The sequence below is a fragment of the Dunckerocampus dactyliophorus genome, chromosome 16 (genome assembly GCF_027744805.1).
Source record: "Dunckerocampus dactyliophorus isolate RoL2022-P2 chromosome 16, RoL_Ddac_1.1, whole genome shotgun sequence".
In the NCBI taxonomy this organism is placed as follows: domain Eukaryota; kingdom Metazoa; phylum Chordata; class Actinopteri; order Syngnathiformes; family Syngnathidae; genus Dunckerocampus; species Dunckerocampus dactyliophorus.
In genome coordinates, this window is record NC_072834.1 from 5,146,566 (window position 1) to 5,170,939 (window position 24,374).

General features: G+C 40.2%; 2 protein-coding genes across 2 annotated transcripts; one reads left to right on the forward strand and one right to left on the reverse strand.

The window, feature by feature from the left end:
• Nucleotides 1-2,985: 2,985 nt before the first annotated feature.
• LOC129169545 (heart- and neural crest derivatives-expressed protein 1-like) lies at nucleotides 2,986-5,739 on the forward strand. The gene is made up of 2 exons (XM_054756067.1): nucleotides 2,986-3,690; nucleotides 4,414-5,739. Exons 1-2 carry the CDS (start codon nucleotides 3,214-3,216, stop codon nucleotides 4,507-4,509), a joined length of 573 nt encoding a protein of 190 aa, XP_054612042.1. The 5' UTR covers nucleotides 2,986-3,213; the 3' UTR covers nucleotides 4,510-5,739.
• Nucleotides 5,740-6,035: 296 nt separating this feature from the next.
• Nucleotides 6,036-13,222, reverse strand: LOC129169546 (histone deacetylase complex subunit SAP30L). The gene is made up of 4 exons (XM_054756068.1): nucleotides 12,610-13,222; nucleotides 10,595-10,717; nucleotides 10,166-10,264; nucleotides 6,036-7,285 (listed from the first exon to the last, which is right to left on the reverse strand). The coding sequence occupies exons 1-4, from the start codon at nucleotides 12,793-12,795 to the stop codon at nucleotides 7,157-7,159; spliced, it is 537 nt and encodes a 178-aa protein (XP_054612043.1). The 5' UTR covers nucleotides 12,796-13,222; the 3' UTR covers nucleotides 6,036-7,156.
• Nucleotides 13,223-24,374: the final 11,152 nt, after the last annotated feature.

A 24,374-nucleotide genomic window follows, 5' to 3' on the forward strand; every position in this document is an offset into this window, starting at 1 on the left:
TTGAGCGCCTTTGAATCAAGGCCCCAAATATTTGTTTGGAAAGTCGAGGGTGAGCACTCTGAAGGGGGGGGGAAGCGTCGTCTATTGAAAATTCGACACAATGACACAAGCAATTATGATGGGAATTCATAACAGTGCCAAGATGGCTCCTCTTGGCCTATTTTGGTGAGCAGAGTGGAGTGAGGGGGGAGGACGGCTGCACTCTTCTGGGGTTGAAAGTCCTTCAGCACCTCTGCTGACCGATATCAAACCCAAAAGATCAAGAGAGGTTCTGGTTAAAGATTTTTTTTTGTTGTTGTTGCTGGAGAAAATGATGTAATGGGACAAAGAATAAAAGATGAGAAGATTTTTTTTGTTGTTTTTGGAGTAAAGGGGGAGGGTAGCGTTGTCGAGGGTATGACCAGTGTTGTATTTCATCTCTGCGTAGTGGACGTCTTAATCAACAGTGTCAGGTTTGCTTTCTGGACGGCCTCATGGAGTTCCTCAGCGCTTGACGAGGACGGGAACACGCTGTAGCAACAGGGAGTCGGCCTTTCGCTCCAAAGAAAGCTTTAAAAACGTGTCGAATTTGACGGGAAGCGCGTTAGCATCGTGGGTAACCTGCAAATTTAACTCACGTGATTGATTCTGCTGACGTTTTAACAGTCGTAGCAACAAGTAGAACATGTCGTGTGGAGCTACAGGGCTTCCACTAACTTCATTAGGAGGTGATTATGGGGGGAATTGTGGATATAAAGAAAGCCACCGGGGCAGATGGTGGAAAATAAAACACATTAAAGCACCACAGAGTGATTTATGTACTTTTTTTGCAAGCTTATTTAATTTAGAAGCTTAAGTTCACATTTTGGATGCACTTTGGTCCCTGCTGTCACGCATCCAGCTAAATAAACCTTACAGTAATTACAGCAGCGTTTATAATATTCAAAAAGCAGCAATGTGCTCATTACGAAAAACGGCTTTGGCCTTCACTGTGTTAAATTAATGGTGCATTAAAGTGAAAGCAGCACTCTGGGAGCTTGTTAGTACACTGCAGTCAAACACAGCTGTGCGTTTTATGGAGGGGCGCTTTTATCGGAATATTCACGTTTTGAAAAAATAAGATTTTAATGAAGATTTAATATGGTGTTGTCAAAAAAAAGTAGTAAAACCCACCCAGCATTTATTTGATTGTATGTATGCTCGATAATATTTAGTCTATAGATTAATTTTATGCAGTTGTTTTTAATTATATTACTTTATTGGCTAAGTCTTCAAAGGGATTGATTTTTACTATATATATTTTAAAAAGATATGACTATTTTTAGACGGCTTTTCAGATAAACAGACAAAAAACGTTACAGGCCTTCACATTTAATTACACAAGCTAGACAAAAGACAAATCTGCCTTTTTGCATCGCTAAATGTATTAAATTTGAGCCTAATTGAACATTTTTGAAATTGAGTGTAATGATGCGGGTGTACCTAATGTTGTGTCCTACTTGTGTATAAGCCCCGTTACAATTCATAAAAGCGCGTGTCAGACAGACAATATAAAGAATTTAAGCAAAGTTCCTGCGTTGTTGGCCAAACGACGGAATACATTATAAAAATAGTGACAGATGATTATTTAAAGGATGAAAAAAAACGTGTCTGGGACGCGCCGATCCGCAGCAAAGTGGCGCAGTGTAAACAGTAAAAGCGTCTGCAGCTAAGGAGAGCTGCTTTTATGGAATATACATGTATAACCCCTGCTGGAGGTGATTTATGGCTGTATTTAGATAAGGCTCTGCCCCTAAATGGTTTCAAAATAGCGTCAAGGTCACGCAATGTAATGGGATAATGTTTTTTAGGTGGATGGAGATAAGATGGGAAGCTGGAATTAATGCTTATGTGCTGATAATGTTGTTCCTAGACACATGGATTGCCTCTGTCAGAGTATGCATTACCCCACCTCCCCTATTAATAAGCACTTCAGGCTGAAATAGTGTGTGATTATATCGGAAAATAATACAAAGCAGTTAAATAAAGTACTATACATACATAAATAGCCTGACAATGCATTATAATAATGTAGCCTATATATATAATACAAAAGATAGAGCAATAAGAAAATTAGGCACTGTAGCAGCACTCTGCACACAATAACATATAACATATGTATATGTATAACATACAGTATACTGTATATACAAACAATACAGCAAAAAACATGAGTAAAAATGATGAATACGATACAGTGACATGATAGTATTTCAAAAGATACTTCTAAAGGGTCATTCTTTTAAAATAGGTTTTGTCTTTGAAGAAAAGAAACATTTTAGTCTGGTGTTAAAAGGTATAACTTTTGAATCAAAGGGCAACAAGTCCACTTGATTGATGATTGTGACATTTCACTGTTTCTATTTTACCGCAGTGCATTGAGAACGTTTATTGTTACTTTGGTTATTTTGTCATTTTGTTAAAGAATATATTTTTACAGTTTCGATTAGACATTGCACTAAGAACTGTTTGCTTTGTCACCTATAACATACAATCAGTTTTCTTGAAACAGCTTAGCACATATTGACATACAGTGGTACAGTGGAGCACTTTAGCAAAAGTTGCCTCCACATCCATTTTTCTCTATGTGGCCCTCGGTGGGAACGTTTGAACACCCCTGACCTACAGGGACACCATGAAGGAAGTTTTAAGCAATTATAATCGCCATAGTCACCATTAATTCCAACTATGCAAAAAAAAAAGATTTTAAGTCCTAAATGCATGTTTCTTTAGATTTTGATAAAGTCGTTTAACCACGGTCCAGTGCGTAAAACCAGTGCGTAAGAGCCAGAGAGGACATCCACACGCCTGGCCTTCACCCAGCGTGCTGCAGCCTCGTCCCAATAAGTACGCAACTCCTCCCATCCAAACACTCACTCAGCTCCCTATTGGCTGCCTCCCCTGCAAGGCGACGCGCACATGATATAAACCTGGGGGCCTCGCACCTTCACCGGGGTCAAATTTCTCTGTCCAACTGCTGGAGAGTCAGCACCAAGGATCACCAACAAAAAGTGGAGTTCAAGCGAGATTTTGGGACTTATGAACTCCCGGTTTGAGTGTTTTAAAATCAGAGATGTAAAGGGCATTCAAGTCGGATAAATACCTGAATGAGCGGTGAATGACTTCTGCTGGGCGTCCATCCTCCACCCAAGAGCGCTTTGCAGCGAGCCAGCGACACCGACGGAGAGCAGCAACATGAACCTCATCGGGGGCTACCAGCACCACCACCACCTCATGCACGAACCTTTCCCCTTCGTGCAGCGATGTCACCAGGACGCCCCTTATTTCCAGAGTTGGGTGCTCAACCACGGCGAGGTTCCACCGGACTTCCAGATCCAGACTCCCTACCCAGCTGCGGAGTTAGCCCCTGCAGCTGCGCACGATGCCCGCTTAGAAGGCCTCCAGGTCGGGATGGCGAAACGGCGAGCGTCGGGGCCCAAGAAGGAGCGCCGGAGGACGGAGAGCATCAACACGGCATTCGCCGAGCTGCGGGAGTGCATCCCGAACGTACCTGCAGACACCAAATTGTCCAAAATAAAAACGTTACGCTTGGCCACAAGTTACATCGCCTACCTGATGGACGTCCTGGCTAAGGACTCTGGAGAGACTGAAGGCTTTAAGGCCGAAATTAAGAAATTTGAAAACCGGGATCTGAAAAGGAAGAGGGACATGGTAAGTTTGGACGTTTGCAAGCTCCGCAATCACGAGTACAATATCGACGAAATTCAGCTTGATTTTCTTAAATTAGCAGCTATTCAGTCGAGGTTTTCCCTTAAATAAGCAGAATTTTACAGGAAGACTGGTGTTAAAAGGTGAAATTGAAAAATGTCGTTTGAAGTCAGTCTCCCAACAACATTATTTACTATTTTCATTTACCTTCAAAATCCGCATTATAAGTGCAATGCATTAATGGTGACACATAGGAGCAGCGTTTCAATTGTAGGTATAAATGTACATTTGCTTAGTTTGTTTTACTTCTTTTAATTTTGTTCGTATATTCACAGCAGTTATACCCTTTACAATGTCGACTATCAATGTGTGGGAAAATACACAGCAGTTAAACCATTGACAAAAAATGCATGTTGTGATATTTTACATTGAATAAAACAATACTCCAACTATCAAAAGAAAGGGAGTTTTTATCACGAGTCATTTTCTGTTTCACATAAAGAAAATGTAGTTTTTGTCCATACGGAATGTGACGTGACTAATTAAAATATTACAAATACTATGATATAATTACGGATTATAAAGACATTTAAAAGTTGTTACATATGATATGTTATTGCATCTGAAAAGTGTCGGGTCAGGTGCACATATTGTAGTTTATTCTGTCACTTTATCAAGCTAAAACCATGTAGAACTAACTATTTGTGGTTCTGGTCTTCTCCACAGAATGAAGGCCCACAGGACTCCTTTGGGACCGAGAAGAAGGTAAAGGGCAGGACCGGTTGGCCACAGCAGGTTTGGGCTCTGGAGCTCAACCAGTGACACAAAAACCAAAAAAACCACTTGACTGTACCTGAACGCATCATCTGTTGGATCCCAATGACGAAAAGGGAGAGAATTATTGGGGGGAAAAAAGGACAAATTACTTATTTTCTCCTTCTGGTGTTTATTAAATTTATAATATTTATCCCTCCACCTTTGTCGTCTTGGTGTCGCAAACATCCCATGAAAAACTATCTTGAAGCTAAGCTTAAATGAGTTCTATGAAATACAGTGGCGTGTGAGTGCATCAGTATGTGTTGTAAAATGAAAAATTTAAATTATTTTAATTTTTTTCCTAGGTGCAGATTTTTTTATGTTTTTTTTTTGCATTTTTGTTGATGCTGCATCGCATTTCACTGTATTTTTTTGCAATCTAATTTGATGCTTTAGTGGATTTCTGATTTTGCTCCAATCGTTCAGGAATTTTTCGTTTGCATTGGAACGAACATTTGATTTCTCAGCGCGGCTTAACTGAGCTGAATTATTGGTTATTGCTTTCAAAGTTAACATGCATTGTACGTCTGGCAAACAGGATTATGACAAGTCTGTGTTAAAAGTTAATTTAAAAAAAACCCACCATAAATTACTATAAATAAACATTGAACCTTTTTTTGTTTTCAAGAAGTGTGAAGACATACTCAGGCAAACAAAAAAATGTAGGGGCTGAACAAATGTTTGTGTAATGTTTTTTGTTGACTGAATCTACCTCAGAGTTCATATGTCCGCTTGAATAGACACATGAGAATGTCCCACTTAACGCACAGCAGCTTTACACTACAAAGGCAAAAAAAAAAAGATTTAAATGGTTTATTATTGTGCCAATTGTGGATGGAAATGTACATTAGGTGTGAAGTTATGATATAGAGGTCCGTTAATAAATGAATTACTTTAAGACGCCAATATTGTGTTAAGTGTATTGTTGTTAAATTGCAACTCGGGACATTTCAGTTGTCAGTATTTGGGGGATAAAATAATTATATAATATAAATAGCATTGCCGATTAATTAGTTTATAGTCTGAGAATATGGCTGGTGAAATGTGATTTGAATTTCGTTGTGATTCACATAATTAATGGGAGTTTTCTTTCAAAAGATGCATGTCGATGGGGTTCTTTTTTAATAGCAACTACAGAATTTAGAAGCGCCATTAGCCACATGTAATCAAAATCACCTCTTTTAGGGTATAGTTTTAAATGATGTCATTATGTACCAATTTAAAAATTACTATACAGTATACTTACGTTTTTTCGATGCTTGTCGGGCACATGTGCTGCCCTCTAGTGGCGTTTAGCTGTTAAGTCCTGCATTTGCACCCTTTTAAAAAACAAGCTTGACAAAATCCAGGTTTTATACGCGTGCAATGCAATAGCGGTGATTCTGCGTGTAGATTAATGTTTGTAATTTTGAGAGGTCAGTCCATTTGACACTTCAGCTAGTTGTAGCACCCTCTGCTGGGCAAAGCAGGAGTTAACATTCGTACATATGAACTACAGTGTTCTGTAGAAACGTTGTAAAGCAAGGCTTGAGAAGTTCATTTAAAGAGGACAGAGACAACATCTTTAGCCTGTACATTTATTATTATTAATATTAGGAGCAATAAGCAGCCATATTTAAATATATGTAATTTCTAATACAACCGTTAAGACCTACATGTGAATAAAAGATGGGTGTTATCTATGCGACACTAAGAAACCTACAAGTCATAACTGAACATATGGGGCAGAGGACAAAAAAAAAAAAAAATCAGCAGGGGGTAAAGGGTGAATTTAAATATAAACTATGCACAATATGAGAAATGCCAAATGCAACCCTTATATAAAGTGTGTACATACCATGCAGTCACCACCATCAAAACACACAACTTTTAACGTGTAGCTGCATTGAAATTTTAAATACTTACAGGTTGGATGTCAAGATAAACAGGGGCCCGCTAATCGCTCGTTTTTTAAACTTGTTAAACTAAAGCAAAAGAAAAGGGGGGGGGGGGTTATTAAATGAGAAATAAAAGGAAAGCAGGTCCCAACCTTTAAGAGTCGGTCCGTTTGTGTCTGTGTAAAACTAGGATGCTCGTCAACATACAAAAAAAGGACGCCTGAAGATGGCAAATATGTAGCTTGTGGCGCCACCTGCTGACAAATGTTCATTACAGGTTTTGGTTGGATTTACTTAACACCGTGGCATTGTTTCAAGGGATAGTTCTTTGATGTAGAAAACTTTCCCCAGAATGTGACTCGTATTGTTCTCGTCGACTCAAATCTGCATTACGGCCATTTTTAGCGTATCTGGTATCTGGTCCTTGGGTGCTACATGTACTAGGTAAGACATTGATCTGATCCTCCAGGCATTCTTTCAGGGAGGTCTTCCACACTTTTCTGTGGACAGCAACAGGGACATCAAGGTTGAGAACCCTAAATGAGTTAACTCTTAAGGCAGCGCTTCTATCGTACAGTGTGATCAAGTCCTTGTGGCGACTGCGACAAAGAGTCCTGGTGCTCAGTCGCAAAGACAAGGATGTCCATGGATCATTTGTGACTATCTGGTGAAAGTCCTCCAAGGATACCAAAGAGCTTTGGTTTGCTTGGAGATGGTGGCTGATGGTGGCTGTGGGAGGTTGCAAACTTTTGCAATTTTTTGTTGTTGGTTGGTTTTTAGTCCAGCGGTTTGCTGCTGTCCCCTTTCTGGTCCAAGCGGCTCTTGCTGCTCTTCACCATGTAAATAAAGTAGGCCAGCGTTTCCTTCTCGTTCACCTGGATATTCCTGAAGTGGCGACTCACCGTCTGCAGACACAGGACACAGGGAAGAAGGGTTGAAATGTAAAAAGGAAGAGCCGGCTGTCAAAGACGGGATGAAAGCAAAGAGGGCTCACAGTTTAGATCAAGATGGCAGCCTGTCACACGTGAACATGGGCTTGCGGGCACACATTTCAACCTGTTCTGTTTCAATAAATCACTTTGATGGGTGTTTGTTTAGTTTATTGGTCATTTGTAGGCTGGGATTTCAGGAGGTGTTTCTAAGATTTGCTCGACAGCCTGCAAGGAACCGCCCAAGCTGAGCAGACAAAGCCGAGCTTTAAAAAAAAAAAAAAGAAGTAGTTTAAAGAAAATACAACGCTACTAAGCGGTCTGTGCTTCCTGAACGGGACGGGGACACTGGGACAGCTGTGACTGGTTGTCGGTTGTTGACCGCCACTTTATTAATGATGTGGGGGCCTCGTTAAGACGTAGAGAGTCTGGGGAAACGTTCAACTTGCGGGCCTCGAGTTCCATTCATCCATTGCTCATATCCGATGCCCCCACCCCAATTCTACCACCACCCGAGCCCCACGTCGCATACAGGAGGTTTTCATGAGAATGTCTGGAGCCAGCTGTATAAGGGCCACCTGTCGATTTGGCAAATTAGTCTAACAATCTCTCAGTGAGCAATTATGGCCGAGTAGGAGCTGCAACACCGCGTATGTCAAAGTAAATGAGGACTGTGCAGCTACAGTTGACAGTTGCGGAACACCTATAATGAGGTCAACGTCAACATGGCTGAAGGTCCATTGATATGACTGTGTTGTAAAGATTCAAGAGAACCCTGTTTATTCTAGTTCTTTATCGTGTCGATTAGCACTTTAACCAAATAAAAAATAAAAAAAATAAAAAACATATCCCTCGTTTATCATGGATAATCGGTTCTAGACTCAACCGTGATAAGTGAATTTCCGTGAAGTAGAAATTCTTATTTACAGTATCAATCCAATATTGATGTAGTTGTTTACAACCTTCTAAATACAGGTTTTACTATTTTCAACTTTTTTTTTTTCCTTTCAAACTTTCAATCAAATTCTGCCACCATGATGATCCCGCCCTACTGAATTTCCGTGGAATATTTTCATAGTTAGTGCATAGAAAACCTTTTAATGACCTAAAAACGTTTAACAATATTAGAGTCCCGTAGATATGAACTAACACCCCTATAGTAACCTCTATAATCGTATTACTTAATATACAGTAGTAGACATGATGAGCGATAATAAGTAGGGTTGAGCAATGAGTCTCCAGCATAGATGGGAACGTTCAAATGGTTTTATTTCGATTCAGAGTTTCGATTCCCACTTCGCCGACCGGGAGAAATAGCAGAGAACACCAACGAAGAAGAAGCTGGTAAGCACCAGCCAAGAAGAAGCGGCTACAAAGTTTGGCTAAACTTCATTATTTTATTTTATTTATTTATTTTTTAATAGTCAGCTCAGTGCAACATACTGTAATATCATGCAAAGGAGGGCACGATCAACATGATTGATGTCCACACATTCATAGAAATAATAAAGTACCCTGTCCTTGATGCGCTACGTTGGACTTCTGGATGCTAGCTGATGTGGAAGTTCAGTGTAAATAAACGACAGGAGCGACAACTACGGCTCGGCAAGTTTATTCATTTGCACAGTCTCTGTTAGCAACACTCAAGGGACCTTCTTAACTCAGACAACACACTTCCGTCCTTCACAATAACAGCGCTTTGGGCTAGGTCCTGTTTACTTGTGTTAACAAAATAAGGCTGTCACAAAAAAATAGCTTAAACCAGCAAACAAAGTAAACTACTTTTTAAAAGTAAACATCTTTTGTGAAAGTCTACTGTAAAAAGAAACTTCATAGCATTTATAGTGGTGCGCAAACATGTTTGCGTCCTTCCTGATTTGTTATTTTAATCACTTTTTCCACACATGACCATGTAGGTTTGGATTTATTTTTTTCTCCTTTAATAAAACGTTTCATTTAAAAACTGCCTTTTGTGTTCAGTTGTCTTGTCATTGACTAATATTTAAATTTGTTTGATGATTTGGAACATTTAAGTGTGACAAAGTGTGCAAAAAAGTAAGAAATCAGGAATGGAGCAAACGCTTTTTCAGACCACTGTACAGTCACATTGAATGGTTTGATATTTATATGCTGGTTGAAAATAGCCCAGTAAGAAATTCATAGTAGAGTTGGTTAAAAAAAAAAGTTAATATCGTTAAACAATTCATTGAGAAGTTCAGATATTTCATCCAACTCTGGTTAGCACCCTCATTAAAAGATTTATGACCTTGCCTTTTTAAAGCATCAGAATCGAGAATCTTTAGTAACCAGAATCAAAAGGAAGAATCAAAATCCGACAGGAAAAAAAAAAAGTCCAAACATGGACTTCCACTCATGTGAGACTTGAGATTACTTTGCAGCTTAAGTTTTCTTTGTTTTTGTGACGGGACATGTGTGATGATAACCATAGAACCTGAAATGGTACTTACTGCAAAATAGGAAAGCATCTGTCTGTCAAGTGCAAAACAAGCAAACTCTACTAGGTGACAATATACAGTCTGAAAATACCTTCTGGTTCCTTCTTCAAAGAGTGAGTAGTTTTCCTTAACGTTTCTTTAACTTTATACCATTTTCAAGCCTCACAACAAACTGTAGACAAGTGATGACAAATGTGTGGTCTACTATTGGTTAAAAAGGGTTTTACATATTCTGTAAAAGTTACCTTGATAGTTACTGGACTATCGAGAAGTAGAAAATAATTCTTACTACAAGAGTAACTGAAGGTACCGGGCTACATTTGATGGAGTTGTTGAAGCTGCACCCTTTAGTTGTCGACAACACAAAAGTGCACAGATTGTGGAAGGGGTGTGTCATTACCTCAGCCAGCTGGGCCTTGTTGAGGCCGGGCCTGGTCTGCAGCTTGTAGTGTCGCTTGTAGCGCCGCAACGTGTTCACCTGCAGTTGGAACAGGTCCACCTGGAGGCACAGGAGGAGAGTCGGTCTGTTAGTGTCGAAGAACGGATCCATTTTTTGTCCCACTTTTTCGGACCTTTCTGTTGGTGGTACTATTCTCATACTAAAAATCCCAGCCAACAAAGGGTGCTGAAAACTGGACATGCAGATTATATATTTTATTGCCGTGGAAACGTAGTCTAAGATACCACATAATTCATTGGCAGCATGCGTCGTTTGTGTTACTAAGTCACACAATTTGTGTAGCTACCACACTCTTGCAGATAAGGGTTTATTGTCCTGAAATGTACCTCTTTATAGAAAAGTGGCTTAAAACGACATTTGACTCGTTACCTCTGGCACCTCCACGTCATGATCTGGGGACTCCCCTCCATCATCACTCGTCTTCCGCTTCCTTTTATTGCGCACACTCTGGATGAAGTTCTTGTGGAAGTCGCAGATGTACAAGTGACGCACCTACAAAAATAGAACGGAATAAATCTGTTTAAGTGCGGCTCACACAGACGCAACTAGCTTTTTGGCTGACTGGCTTAGTAGATATCTGCACTGTAGAATCACTGAAGCATTCACATGCACACTTAAAGCAGTAGTTGAAGTGTAGTGGATTTAGTCAACAAGCTACAAGGTTGCAATCATGGCTGAAAGTGTACACATGTGGTAAAGCGAAACGCTTGCTGGAATGTTCCTTCAGTGCTGTCCTCCTGCGACCTTTTCTGTGCATGCTATTCCTCCGACATGACTTGCGTGATGTAGCGCATGTTCTTAAAAGTTAGCAGGTCTGGAAAGCATCTGGTCTGCAGAGAGGTTCTCGGCTGAATCTTTCCACGTAAGTGCAGTTTAGGAAAAGCAGCACAAATGTGACCCTGAACTGCGGAGCACATACGCACACCGACTCCCAACACACCCTGTGTTGTGTTCAGATCGCATTACAAACCTTCACTCTGTGTGTTTACAGCGGTGCTTGTCAAATAGTAGGGTGGGTGCAATGAGGTGCCATGGGGGCTGTGAATAAACTTAATTTGGAAATTGTTTTAAGTTGTTGCAGATGTTAGCTCAGCCCAAGTCAATCTATTTTGATAATCAGGTGATTGTATGCAGAATGCTGGTGCCTGCAACTCATACAGTGGTTTGTACGGGTAAATACATGAATATATATGAGGTTCTCATCAGTATTTCAATTAAGGGGGTGCAGGGAGAAAGGGTGGACGGGCGGCTGAAAATAAAGGGGAACCACTGGTTCACAGCAACTTTTCCCCCCGTTTTCTGAAAGAGTTTCACATACAGAGGACAGCTTTTCATGTCAAAACAATCCCTGTCAACACTGACCTACAACAGCAAAAAAGGGACTGGAAACATAATATGCATGCCTGCCTTAACATAAACGTGTACATTCAGTTTATACTCTTTTATACTGTCCTGTTTAAGCAGGAGAGATTTCTATAAGAAAGACATTAACATTATTTTATTCTGTTGATTGTTATTTTTAACAAAATAATATATATTATTGAACAATTAATTTCCCATTTATTAGTATTACTCTAAAAACTGGCATCAAATTAAATTCAGGTTTGTGTCAAGTAGTACGTTTGTTTCACACAATTAAAAGACAAAAAACCCCAAAACAAGCGGGTCGGTTGGCCCTGCCAACAAGGTGTCCCTTACTTATTTTTTACAGAAGTTGGCAACTCTACCAGTTAATAAGCCCATTTTATTTCATTATTGTAGAATATTTTTGTTGCTAACAAAACTGTGCTCCACACTTGAGCCCAGTAGTTGACAGTACAGCGCAAATGAGGTAGTTTGCCAGGAGACCACCAAAGAAGAAGAAGGCGGTCGATGTGTGTGAAAAGAGGGCGGCTTTGGAGTTAATAGTATTTATCAGTAATACAGTGAAAACGAGAGGAAATGTGTTCGGCCCTAATTTTTCTGCTTGCATTCCTAAAATTTTAAGTTAGGGGCTACCGTGCTCCTAGTTAAAAAAAAAGTTAGTCTGAAGCCCTGCATATGAAACTCTGCCACACACCCGGCAGAGTTTGCTGCCAACTCCCCCTAACTTGAATGAAGGAGCGTCGTCCCATGCGAGTGCTAACGCGGCTAACACGAGCATAGCTCCCCAAATACTTTCATTTGGTTAAGATGAGAGCTCGAAATGTCGAAAAAACACCACCACTAAGAATAATTATGGGACTTTAAACACATACACATAGATATCAAAACGCCTCAAGACGCAAAAAGTTGTGACGCTTCATCGCATCCAAGCTAGTTTAGCATTAGCTGTCAGCCGGAGAGTGAACTAGCTAATACCCGGTTTTAAAGTGAGAAAGTTCGAGCATCAAAAAGTCACTTACGCTCTTATCGATGTCTAGCTTGAGCTTCTTCTGGGAAATGCTCTTCTGGATACGCTTACTGAAGGAGGCGTTTCCAGCTGACCGGCCGCAGCGTTCGCCGTCCTCGATCAGGCAGCAGCTCTGCCCGTAGAACGGAGGAGCGGGCGGGCCGTCATGGCTGTCCTCCTCGGTGCTGAAGCCATTCATCCTTGGGAGAAACTCCGCGAGGGCTCGCCCAAATAGTAAAAACAATCAGTTGACTCGATTAAAAAAGACTGCTCCTTTGAATATTTGTAAACCTCTTGGTGTTTAATCTCGACTTCTTCCGAACGGAGCCGATGTTAAAAACATGATTCTGCTGGTGCCCATTAGATTTGAAGGCTAGCTAACGTGTGCTAACTCCGAGCGCTAGCGAGCTAGCCTACACGCAAGGTGGATGCGCCAGACTACCAAGAATCCCTTGTTGATGAACAGCTTTTTTGCATATGGCAGCGACGCCGAACGGCTCCGGGTTTGAGGCGAAACTCGACAAAGCAACTTTTGTCAAACAAATGTGGACTTTCACAGATTAAATCTAAACAATCGCTGCTTTTGCTGAAGCGTCGTACAATGGACTGTGCTTTGAGTGTCAGGGACGGAAGTTTCCCTCCTTGACGAGGATTGGCCAGTTCTAAAAGAAGGCGGGTTAGTAAGAAAGTTCTGCTATTTGATTGGCTTTAAGAAACGCCGGTCTTTTAGTGGGGTTGCAGTGTTTTCCACAATTGAGAGTAAAGATGTCGTCGTTGTTATATAGAGCGACATTTAATTTGACATTTTCAGTCTGTGGCCCTTTTCACCAATTAGAGTCCTCCACATATTTGGCAAATCTATACAGAGCATGAATATAGGATCTTTAAAACATTAAACAACCTGTTTATCAATACTGTTGACCTTTTTAGCCATGCTAGTAATCACTTCATTTCTATTTGAATCAATCCCCATTAATTAAACACATATTTTTGAAAATACAACTGAGAAACGTTTTAAAACACTACCATAATACTACTACATACAGTACATACCATACACACATGCTTTGCTGTTGACATACGTCATGACGTAATTCTATCTTTGACCAAACGGGGGCGACAGAATCCAACATTTTCACTCGTGATGCTCCAGTTTGAATCAGCGAAGAAAAGCCCACTTGTATGCAAAGGTAATTTAATTATGCTAGTTTTGCTTGTTCTTTTTCTGCTGTAATAGCGCAAAATGAGAACGAAATAGCATCTTGAGGATATAAAGTGTCGAGATAGATTATTAAGGATTTTACATTATGCTGTTCCAAATGAAAATTGATAAATTCTAACATGCGCACAGTGCGGTATAGCAAAATACCAGCTTGGGAACAGAAAGTGCCAGGCTAGATTTTGCATGACGCCGTTTCAAATGAAAATTTATAAAATGCTGACATGCTAACAGTGGGCACATAAAGAGCCCAGCTAGATTGGTAAGGAATTTTTATTGTGCCCTTTCATATGAAAATAGATAAAATGCTAACATTCTAACAGTTGAACCGCTAACATATAGCAAGATAGCTCGAACATGAAGCATTTGATATAGTGCCCCATAGCCGGATACAATTTCAGATGAGAAAGAAGACTCACATACTGGTATTAGATTTACAAAATGTATTGAAAAATAAATCAGACAGAATAGAATATGTAGTTTCAAAGCTCCAGACTAACGCCTGCAGCCTCCTCGCCAAAGGAAGAGAGACAGGTCCCGATCGATAGTCCCCTCTGCTGATTCTTTGACGAAGTTGTGTGACGCCAGCAGGTGATAGTCGGAGCTTTCGCTGACTTTTCTTGCACAAACAACACATACTTGGCAGTCTGTCTCAAGGCTTATTGCCTTGTTTATTTTTCCATATCTGGCTGCTGGTCCTGGCTGGCCTTTCCTGATTGTACCCTATGTGTGAGGTCGCACTGTTTCTTTTTGACCTTTGACATACTTAAACAGTTGTAAAGAACTTGTAATCACTCACTCAGTTCATCATAAAAGTTATATTTATACTGCACTAATGTTAAGGCACTCAGTTAATAATTCAATCAATAAACATCAATGCCAACAGTTATTCTAAAATCTACCTGTAATAAATATTTACTCACTCAGCTAACAAGTTAATAAAACAATATCATACTAGACCAGACACTATTTCAAATGAGAACGGATAAAATGCAAACATATAGCGAGATCGCAGCTTGAGTACAGAAAGCCCCTACAAAGCCTCCAATCCCTAGCGAGGAACACTAAAGGTTTTTACATCACATCCTGAAGCTAGATGCTATTTGAAATGACAATGCATAAACAGTTCACATACTAACACATTTTACTCTGGGCTTACGTCACGACGTAGTGCTATCTTTGACCACACAGGGGTGACACAGTCCAACATTTTGACTTGTGGTGCTACATTTTGGCCCAGAAGTATGCAAAGGCGCCTCTTTTGAAAGACGTAATGATGCTTCTTTTGTTTGTTGTCATTTATCTGCTGTAATATTTGGGCTGCGTATGCAAACTCTCTGCCTCATCATGTTCTCATAATAGCTCACAACAAAGATGAGGATGAAAAGATGCAGAAGGAGAGTGCAAAGAGAGGACACCATAAAAAAAAGTACCACAGGAGAAAAGTAAATTGGATTATTTTCTTGGTAATGTTCCTGGCTTCCAATAAAGTACTGTAATGGCTCTTTTAGGACATAAGACTGCAATAAAAATGATGCTGTGAGGAATGATTGTAAAATGAAAGAGAGAAAAAAAATGTAATTAAATTCAAATGAGACGCTAACAGTTGATATGCTAAGATATAGCAAGAGGGCACATTGAGTACAGAAAGTGTGTAGCTTGAACATTCAGGATTTTACTGGTGGACATATTTCAGATGAGATTGGAAAAAATGCTAACTTGCTAACAGTTGGTATGCTAACATTTAGAAAGTATAATATAAAAAGCGCCTTGGTAAAACGTGAATAATTCTTAATGAACATCCCACATAGCCAGATACTATTTTAAGTGATAATGGACAAAATGCTAACATACTAACAGTTGGTATGCTAACATTTAGCAAGTATAGTATAGAAAGTGCTTAAGTAAAACGTGAATTATTCTTAATGAACATCCCACATAGCCAGAAACTATTTTAAATGATAATGGACAAAATGCTAACATACTAACAGTTGCCATGCTAACATATACAGATAGCAAAGTGAGTAAGGAAACCCCCCAAGTCCCACCAGTTAAAATTTTACATCATATGTCGGTATAAATAATTAGACTATTTTAACAGCCTAATTTGACCAGACAGGCTAACAATTGGCGTGCTAACATATAGCAAAATACTGTAGCAGCACGGGAACAGAAAGCGGCAAGGTAGATCGTCAAGGATTTTACATCACACCTTGTCGCCAGATGCTGTTTCCGATGACAATGGATAAAATGCTAACATGCAAACTTTTGGCATGGCAATTTTCTGTGACGTTTATTCAAGTACTGCTATAGCTAGTAAGTGTTCTCTGGGCTTGACCCAGTTTCCCCCTGAAAATTAAGTACTTAAATACTTGAACTTTTGAATCCAAAGTCTTTGAGAAAGTAGAATCATTTTACCCTGAGCCTTGAACTTTGCGGCTCGCTTCCTTGTTGATATTATAAACAGGAAAGGTTCATCCCGAGGTCTCCCAAAATCTTATTTGGCCCGGTTGATGTCAGTGTGAAAGAGCAGGGATAATGGCCCACGCTTTGTGACTGTCAACGTGCCGAGTGGGGATAAATATTTAGGAAAAGTGGAATTTATTAACCAGTGACATAACACCCTGACTTCCCGCCCCGATATTTTATTTCTGCAGGATGTTGAAAATATGCTTTCATAATGAATAGCCATTTTTATTTTAGAGCCCGTCCGTGCCCCCCCAAATACACACAACCTGTGGACAGCAGGGTCACGCTTTGTACCAGGCAGCGGAATAAAAAAAAAATTGTCAAAAAGAAGCTCAGCAGAGCACGATTTGTCTGCCTGAATGCTAAATGAGATTTTCTGGAGGTTAAATGATGAAAGTGTGGGAGTCAGTTGCAATAAAATACCCAGTTAGTCATTCAGGAAGCTAAAAAAAAATGCATTTCATCCCCACAGAGAGAAGAAAGCGTATGAATCACACGTTTGCTGGAGTCCAAATGTGGAATATATTAAATGTTTTATCCATCATCTTCAAAATGGCAATTTATGTAGCATTTTCACAGACTAAAATGTTTGTTTGAGATTTATGGTAACAAAATGTTCCAATTATTATTATTATTAGTAGCAGTATTAGTAGTTGTAGTCTCAAATGAATACGAATGCACATTTTAATAATGATAAAACAAATATTATCTATATAATTATATAAAAAATGTACACAAAAATATTATTGCTATGTAACTGTTTTTAAAAAATGCACAAAAATGAGTAGCATCTGGGCTTGTAAACAAAAACCAGTGGGATTAGTGTGAAATAATCACTTTCCTTTACTCTTGTGGCGCAAACCTGTACTTTATTGCCATCTGGCGGTCAAAGCAGAGCACTGCAAGACCTCAACTGTGTGTGAAAATAGAAAGATCACAAAGAGGCAGATGTGATGTAACGCGCTGAAGACGGATGGCACTTTAGAGGTTCAAATCATTTAATACATGAAAGATGTCTTGATTCTCTGTCTCCATCAGTCAGTTGGAAAGATAAAACAGGAATTGATTTGCCCACTCCGTGATGGCACTTAGTTATTGGTGATCAATGACCCGCTGTGAACATGAGGTTCAAGTCTCCAGTCATGCTCATCATTTTTCACCATGTTTAATGGAATGGAAGCAAAGTCTTCAAAGGCTTTTTCTTGTCAATGTGGACAATGAAGAGAAATGCAGGATTAGGTTGTCGTCACCTTTCAATACGTACCATCACCCTCACAGGATAACCTGTGGACAAGAAGGAATCGTTAAAACATCAGTCCTCGTTAGTGCGTTCACGGGAGTAAAATATGCACTCAGGCCAAAGATGGAACCAATAAATCTGAAGACACAACATCTGGAGGTTGGTAGCTGCAGTGTCAGGCGTAGCAAATCTGTCTACTTTCTTCTTTTGGCCGTCTGATCGATTCCTCTTTTGCAACAGCATGGTGGTCCTCCACACCGTGACCTGCTGCAGTAAGAGATGGAAAAAAAAAAAAAAAAAAAAAAGAGCGTATGACCATGATAGGATGGTACCGTTGTGTTGATTGGAACACTTTCACCCTCAGCAGTCCTGGTCAGGACTTCAAAAAATACATTCCACAGTGTTAAAGGTTCTGGGGGCACCAAATTGTAATCAGAAGAAGTACAGCAGTATTGGGAGAAACAGTCCTGGTCAGAACTAAGAAAAAATTACAACGTAGAGATAAGGTCTCAGGAGGACGGCGGTGGTGGTGGTGGCTACAGGTGGTGTACGGTACGATTAGAAGAAACAGCCATGGATGGCCGTACGATTCGGAAGAGCTGCACGGGTTTCGGGTGTTTAAGGTGCCAAATTTTGGGGATGGTGCACCATTTTGAAGGAAGGAAAAATAAATAGTGGTAGTAGTTGAAGTAGTCATGGTCAGAACTGGAAAAAAAAAAAGGGGTTTAAGGACCGGGTTAGCAGTGGGCCGTCGCTGTGGGAGGCAAATTTTTATTTTTTGAGGGAGGCTATACTTAAAAGGAAGGAAAAAAATACAGTAATTGAAGTATCAGAACTTTAAAAAAAATAACAATTTCAGAGTTGCAGTGGTTTTAGGATTCGAGGGATGGTTGGGGAGGTGGGTCCCAAAATTTGGGTGGCGCAAAATTAGAAAAACAAATGTGAATTATTTATAGAAGGAGTCATGGTTTGAAATTTAAAAATGGCAATTTTAGGGTTGCAATGGGGTTAAGGTGAGGGGTGACCCCGGGCACCACATTTTGGGGGTGGCGCACCATTTCAAAGGAAGTTAAACAAATTACTGTAATGTTAGTAAAAACAGTCGTGATCAGAAAAGATCTCAATTTCAACGTCGCAACAGGCAATGATGGGACAAATAAACTTAATGTGACAACAAACAAACAGTTTGAAATACCCTAAAGGGGGCCCTAAAGCGTCAAAATGGCTCAATACCGGACTGGGGGCCCCGAAGGGGAGCGATACAGGTCTAGAGGTTGACTTGGCGTGGGCATTGGCAACCCACGCTTGGCCACTGCCACGTAACCTATTTCATACATTAGCTAGCTTGAAAACCACATGGGGATTTGAGGAAACATCCCATGTTCAGTGGAGCATTTAGCATCCACATAGCATTAGCATATCTCCCTCTCAGAGGACACCTTGGACGGGGGCTAGTGGGCTGTCAGTCTCCCGCTCTGCTGACCTTGGCCATCATTTTTGCTCCCACGCTTCCTGACATTAGCACTCGGAATCCCCGTAAGCCCCCTCCTCCCCCACAACCCCCCACCCGCCTTTGACGTCCTCCGCCACCTACAAGCATTTAAATTTAAAAAGGACCCAAAGGAGTCCAGACCGGGCTGAGCAGGTGCCCTGACCTGCAAAATATATGACTTTTTTTTTTTAATATCCTGATAGCGTCTAATGAAACGTAGCACCTTTCTTCCTCGCTGCCCTCATTTGGAATTCCTTCATTTATTTCAATTTATTCCTGTCTCTTTGTCTTTGTTTCTCTCGAGGGGGCATCGCTGGATGGTAATTATCTCTCTCAGGCCTGTCTATCGAACACACACACACACACACACACACACACACACACACACACTCTGCTCCATCATTTTATCTCATCACAAGATGACAGCGGGTGAGTTGGCGCTACCCGTCAAGGTAGCTGATGTGACACGGTCAACGCTCGCCTGTCAGAATACACGTCACTTAGCAACCAGATGGAGCGCCGTCTCCCGACCACCGGTCCAACTCCTCAGCAGGGAGTCGGCTCTTAGCAGTGGACAAGGTAGCGCCCTCAGATCAGACATGGTTTTAGATTTTGTAGAAATGTGGTGGCTTTTTTTGGTCCACTATATCATCTTTGACATATTAAAAATCATTCAAGGAGCACATTTTGCCATCCCGAGGGACGACTAAGCTATTAGTTTAAAGTGGCATCTGTAAAAGTCAAATGCCCTGGACGTCATACGATGTGGAATTTAACCCAAAATTTTGCACCAAACTTCTGATTTTGAGATGCAGTTATACGTGATGTTACCCGAGGTGTTCCATCTTTAGACTTTTGCGTCTTTTTTGCTTTGTCAATTCTAAAAGAATAAGTGTTTCTCAAAAACTTGTGGTATTAATTAAGAGGAGAAAAACATGAAGATAGACGCAAATAAAAATAATGATGTTACAGAAAACAAGCAGTAGTTAAATCGAAGCATCGTCTTGTTACATTTAAAAAAAAATGAACAGTGGTTAATTTATAATGACGCATATGTGACAATTAACAATAACAATGAGGCGTGTGAGGCAACACATTCTCAATTCAACGGGACAAAGTACGCCTCAGAAGTTGCACAAAACTCCAGAGCTCGAACGGCCATCAAAGCTGACGTCACACGATGGTAGCACAGCGTACCAGACAAGGGTTAGCGCATCTGTTTTGCTTTTTTGCAATAGTACTTGTACTTAGAAACAGAACGGCCTTTACTTGTCACTTGTCACACACAGAGCTACAAGCGAAATTGTGCAATCAACCGTCCGTACATATACAACATACCATACAATATGACAGGGGGGTAGACTGGACAGAATGACTGGGCGATAGAAGGGGAAGAGGAAAGGGAAGAACAAGAGGAGAGGGGAGGAGAAAAATAATCCAAACTATGCTTCTATGGGGGAGTACAGTGTAGGACAGGCAAAAAACCACAAATAAGCACACTTTACAACATAAGAACTCGAATACTTAAGAGAAGAATACACACTGGAAGTTATGTGATTTAAGCGGACTCACATTGAAACCAATGAGACACCAACGTCATGTATTTTGTTGTTTTCTACATTTTAGGGTGGTTAGCTTCTTTAGACACTTGAGTGTCCATCAATGCATCTGCGCCGTCAATCAATTTCACATGACTCCTTCACCCTTAAAAGAGTGATTAACTTATTTTTCGCCATCATCGTTGAGCTCCATCTTCTCGCTGAAGGTTGGTGGTCATGGTTCGTCACTTCCACCGGTTTTTAGCTGCTAATTTGCGGCCCTGATAGCATTTGTTGCTCCATGTGGTGATGTTATCAATCGAATTGCGTCTTGGTCGACCTCTTTTCTTCTATTTTTCCTTTCAGGAGCCGAGTATGAAATGGGCTGTGTCTGATTGTGTGACCAAAGAACATGTTTTTCCTTCCCGTAATATCAATCACAAGCTTTCTCTGTTGATTTGCCATTGTTAGTGTTCCTATGTTGCTTTTTCTTTCTTTCCAGGACACCTTTGCTATTTTAGGTACACACCACATCTCAAAAGCATTCAGTCTTTTTGCAATTGATTTAGTTATTGTTCAAGTTTCAGAGACATATTATCAAGTAAATGTTGCGTGGCATTTAAGTATTGTAAACCTTCAGTCTAAGGCTATTTTCCTTGATGTTAGCACAGTTCTTCCTTTAAGAATTCAAGATATTCCTTGTTTTCTTCTTCTGTGCTATGTGCTAATCCTCTTTGATCGTCATACAGCTCCTGGATGTATTCCTGTCATCTTTCTACAATATCTTCATCTTCAAAGAGCATGTTGCCATCTCTATCTGCTATACATCTGTTACCATTTTTCTTTTTTCTTTTACCCATCATAGCTCTGACTTTCTGGTGCAATTCTTTGCTACGATGTTGCAGATCTAGTTTCTCAATCTCCTCACACTTCCCATCCCACCATTTTTCTTGGGCGTTTTTTGCAAGATTGTTTAATTTCATGGTTTCGCTGATGGTATTTTTCTGGTTCTACATTCTTTGCCTGCTGTCTCCTTTCCATGTTGTGTAAAATCTCAGCTGTTATCCATTCTTTCTTGGCTTGTTTTTCTTTTTTTTTTTTAGGAAGGATGTTTATAGCTGCTTCAGCCTTAGCATGCTTGATTCTATTCCATTCACACTTAATTTCTTCTTCTTCAGTTTGTATGGGATTTTCATCAGTGAGTTGCAGATATTGTCTACTTCAACTGCAAATCAGTATTGAATGTTTCTTTGTTTCTAGTTCCACTGATCGTCTTTAGCTTAATTTGCATTTTAAAAATGACTATGACTATGATCTTACATCCTGGACACTATTTCCAAAACATTCATTCACCATAATATAGTCTGACTTCTGTAGATGTCGCCAGGACTTCTCCATGTGTAGATTTGTCGTTTCGGGTGTTGAAACCAAGTGTTAGCGATAATTCAGTTTTGCTGTTCAGCAAACTCAATCATCGTTTTGTTGGGTTTCCCTATGCTAACTTTCCTGTGGTGTTGCTTTCAGTTCTTCCTATCTTTGCATTGAAGGCGCCTTCGTTTTGTCTGATTTAGCATATCGTATTGTTGCATTTGTTTACGTCTTCGTAGAGCCGTTCTACTCCATCATCACTATGGCATGTAAGCTTGTATGATGTTGATGTTCATAGGCTTCATTTTGATCATTAGGATTCTGTCTGTACAATTACTGATTTGGATCATCGTCTTTCCATCATAATTGCGGTTCCACTTACATGTTGACCGTCTCCTGAGTAGTACAGGACACACTCATCAGTTCACATATTCCCATGATGTTAACAATGAGTCTCGCCATTTTCTTGGCTAGATTTTCTACTTTTGCTGGTTTATATAATGTTCGTACATTCCAAGTCCCAATCTTTAAGATTTTCCTCCTTGTATTCACATGAGTCACGTCAGGGCCTCCAATTCTGGTTTGAACCCTCCAGTACCGTTAGATCGCTCCCTATCAGCCTGTTGCTCTCCTGAGTAGCTGTGGGAAATGACACATTCCATTCTGAGGTGGCCAACCGTTTAACTTTTTCTTGCCAAGACAATGCCCAAGTGTGCCACACACGCTGTGGCCGCTGCCATCTGGGCCATTGACCATGTTGGTTCCTCTGTCCGGTTCACCAGGTCCAGTCTTCATGCATGCCAGTCGAGGCAAGGTCCTGGGGTAAGGCCGAAGGTGTGCACTACCGAATACTTGGAGCCATAAGTGAGAGATTTAGGGTCATTAAGGGAGTCCAAGCCTTCTCAAGGATAAGCGACTGCAAGGTAATGTGAAGTACTGCTCCTCAAAACAACTCCTATATCCCTTTTTGAAATGTATTTTTGCACTTGTATAATAATTCAGTTATTCATAAAATGCAGTTATATTCTTTATGATTCTAGTGCCTCTCAAATATTGGATTTTTTCCTCAAGTAGGCGCAACAAACAATCATGCATATACTTGGCCTCCATCGGATTGTGCTGATGTCATCACCTATACTGCTCACTTGCACTATAGGGCATATAGCCGTCATTATATTTCTGAATTAAATCTACTCTTACATAAATATAGCATATTGCTGTTGTGGCATTTCGTTGTTACGGTTACATGGCTGACAAAGCGCTGCAGGCTGTAGAATGCATATTTATAAATTGCAGAGCGCCAGATCCATCAGATGTTTTTGTGTGCCCAGCTGTACTCAAAGACTTTAAGCCCCTACTATTGTCCGAGCTGTCTAATATAATCCAAAGTCTAAGACCCACTGATAGCCCTGTAGACGCTCTTGCTGCAAAACTCCTCCAAAATGTGTTTCAAACTGTTGGGCCTTTCATCTTAAAGTTGATAAATGCTTCTCTCACCTCTAGTTATGTTTCGAGTGCATTCAAATATGCTTTTGTACCGCACAACCTAGACCCATCTGTCCTGTCAAATGACAGACCCATTTCGAAACTCCCATTCATGTCAAAGGTTTTGGAAAAAAGTGGTCTATGCCCAGCTGGAATCTCACCTCAAGTCAAACAACATTCCTGAAAAATTTCAATCTGTTTTTAAATCCTGTCATTGTACAGAAACAGGTTTCTTATTTAGGCCATTTAAATTTAATTTTAGCATTTTATTGTCTTGATCTGTGCAGCACTTTGGGGCAGCATGAACTGTTTGTTTTAAATGCGCTTTATAAATAAACCTTCACCTTGATCTACAAATAAATAAATATAAATATGAGCCATTTTTTTAAAAAGTGCAATATTCAGAACCATAATCTTCATGTGTACGAACTTTGGGAGCCGCTAATGAGCCAATACCTCAACAGAGGGTAAATAAAATCCGGTTGAAGAGAATTTAATTAGTTCCAAATGAGACAACAAAACAAAGGTTGTCTATGTGGTAAAATTAGATCATATCTCACTTTTGAAAAAAAAAAATCTCTATTTCCAATCTTCCCCTGAATAAAGAACGATGCATTTCCCCTGCAATGTCTCTACTTTAGAATGAAGCATGCATATATATTTCATGGCGCAAGGCCTTTTTTCACAGAAGAAATAGTATTCGGAAAATTTATCTGGATTGGATTATCGGAGCGGGCACTATAAAAGTCGGAATTGTGTGTGACAAAAGATGCCTGCAGGGCTGCCCGTGCGGGAGGTGAATAATTGTTTGTGACGCTGTCCTCATCATTTATGTCTCACGTCATGTCTGTCTGCGCGTACCGATTTGTTGCTGTTGTTGTTTTTACCTGCAGCGCTATCATGGCTGTACACTGTAAGGGCACACAGTAAGTAGGATGCTACTGGGAATAATAGGACTTTTAAACGC

Coding starts and splice junctions, on each gene's coding strand:
- LOC129169545 (XM_054756067.1), top strand. CDS start 3,214: ATGAACCTCATCGGGGGCTACCAGCACCACCACCACCTCATGCACGAA. Junction 3,691..4,413: donor TGAAAAGGAAGAGGGACATG/GTAAGTTTGGAC, acceptor TCTTCTCCACAG/AATGAAGGCCCACAGGACTC.
- LOC129169546 (XM_054756068.1), bottom strand. CDS start 12,795: ATGAATGGCTTCAGCACCGAGGAGGACAGCCATGACGGCCCGCCCGCT. Junction 10,718..12,609: donor AGCTAGACATCGATAAGAGC/GTAAGTGACTTT, acceptor CTATTTTTGTAG/GTGCGTCACTTGTACATCTG. Junction 7,286..10,165: donor ACAAGGCCCAGCTGGCTGAG/GTAATGACACAC, acceptor CTGTGTCTGCAG/ACGGTGAGTCGCCACTTCAG.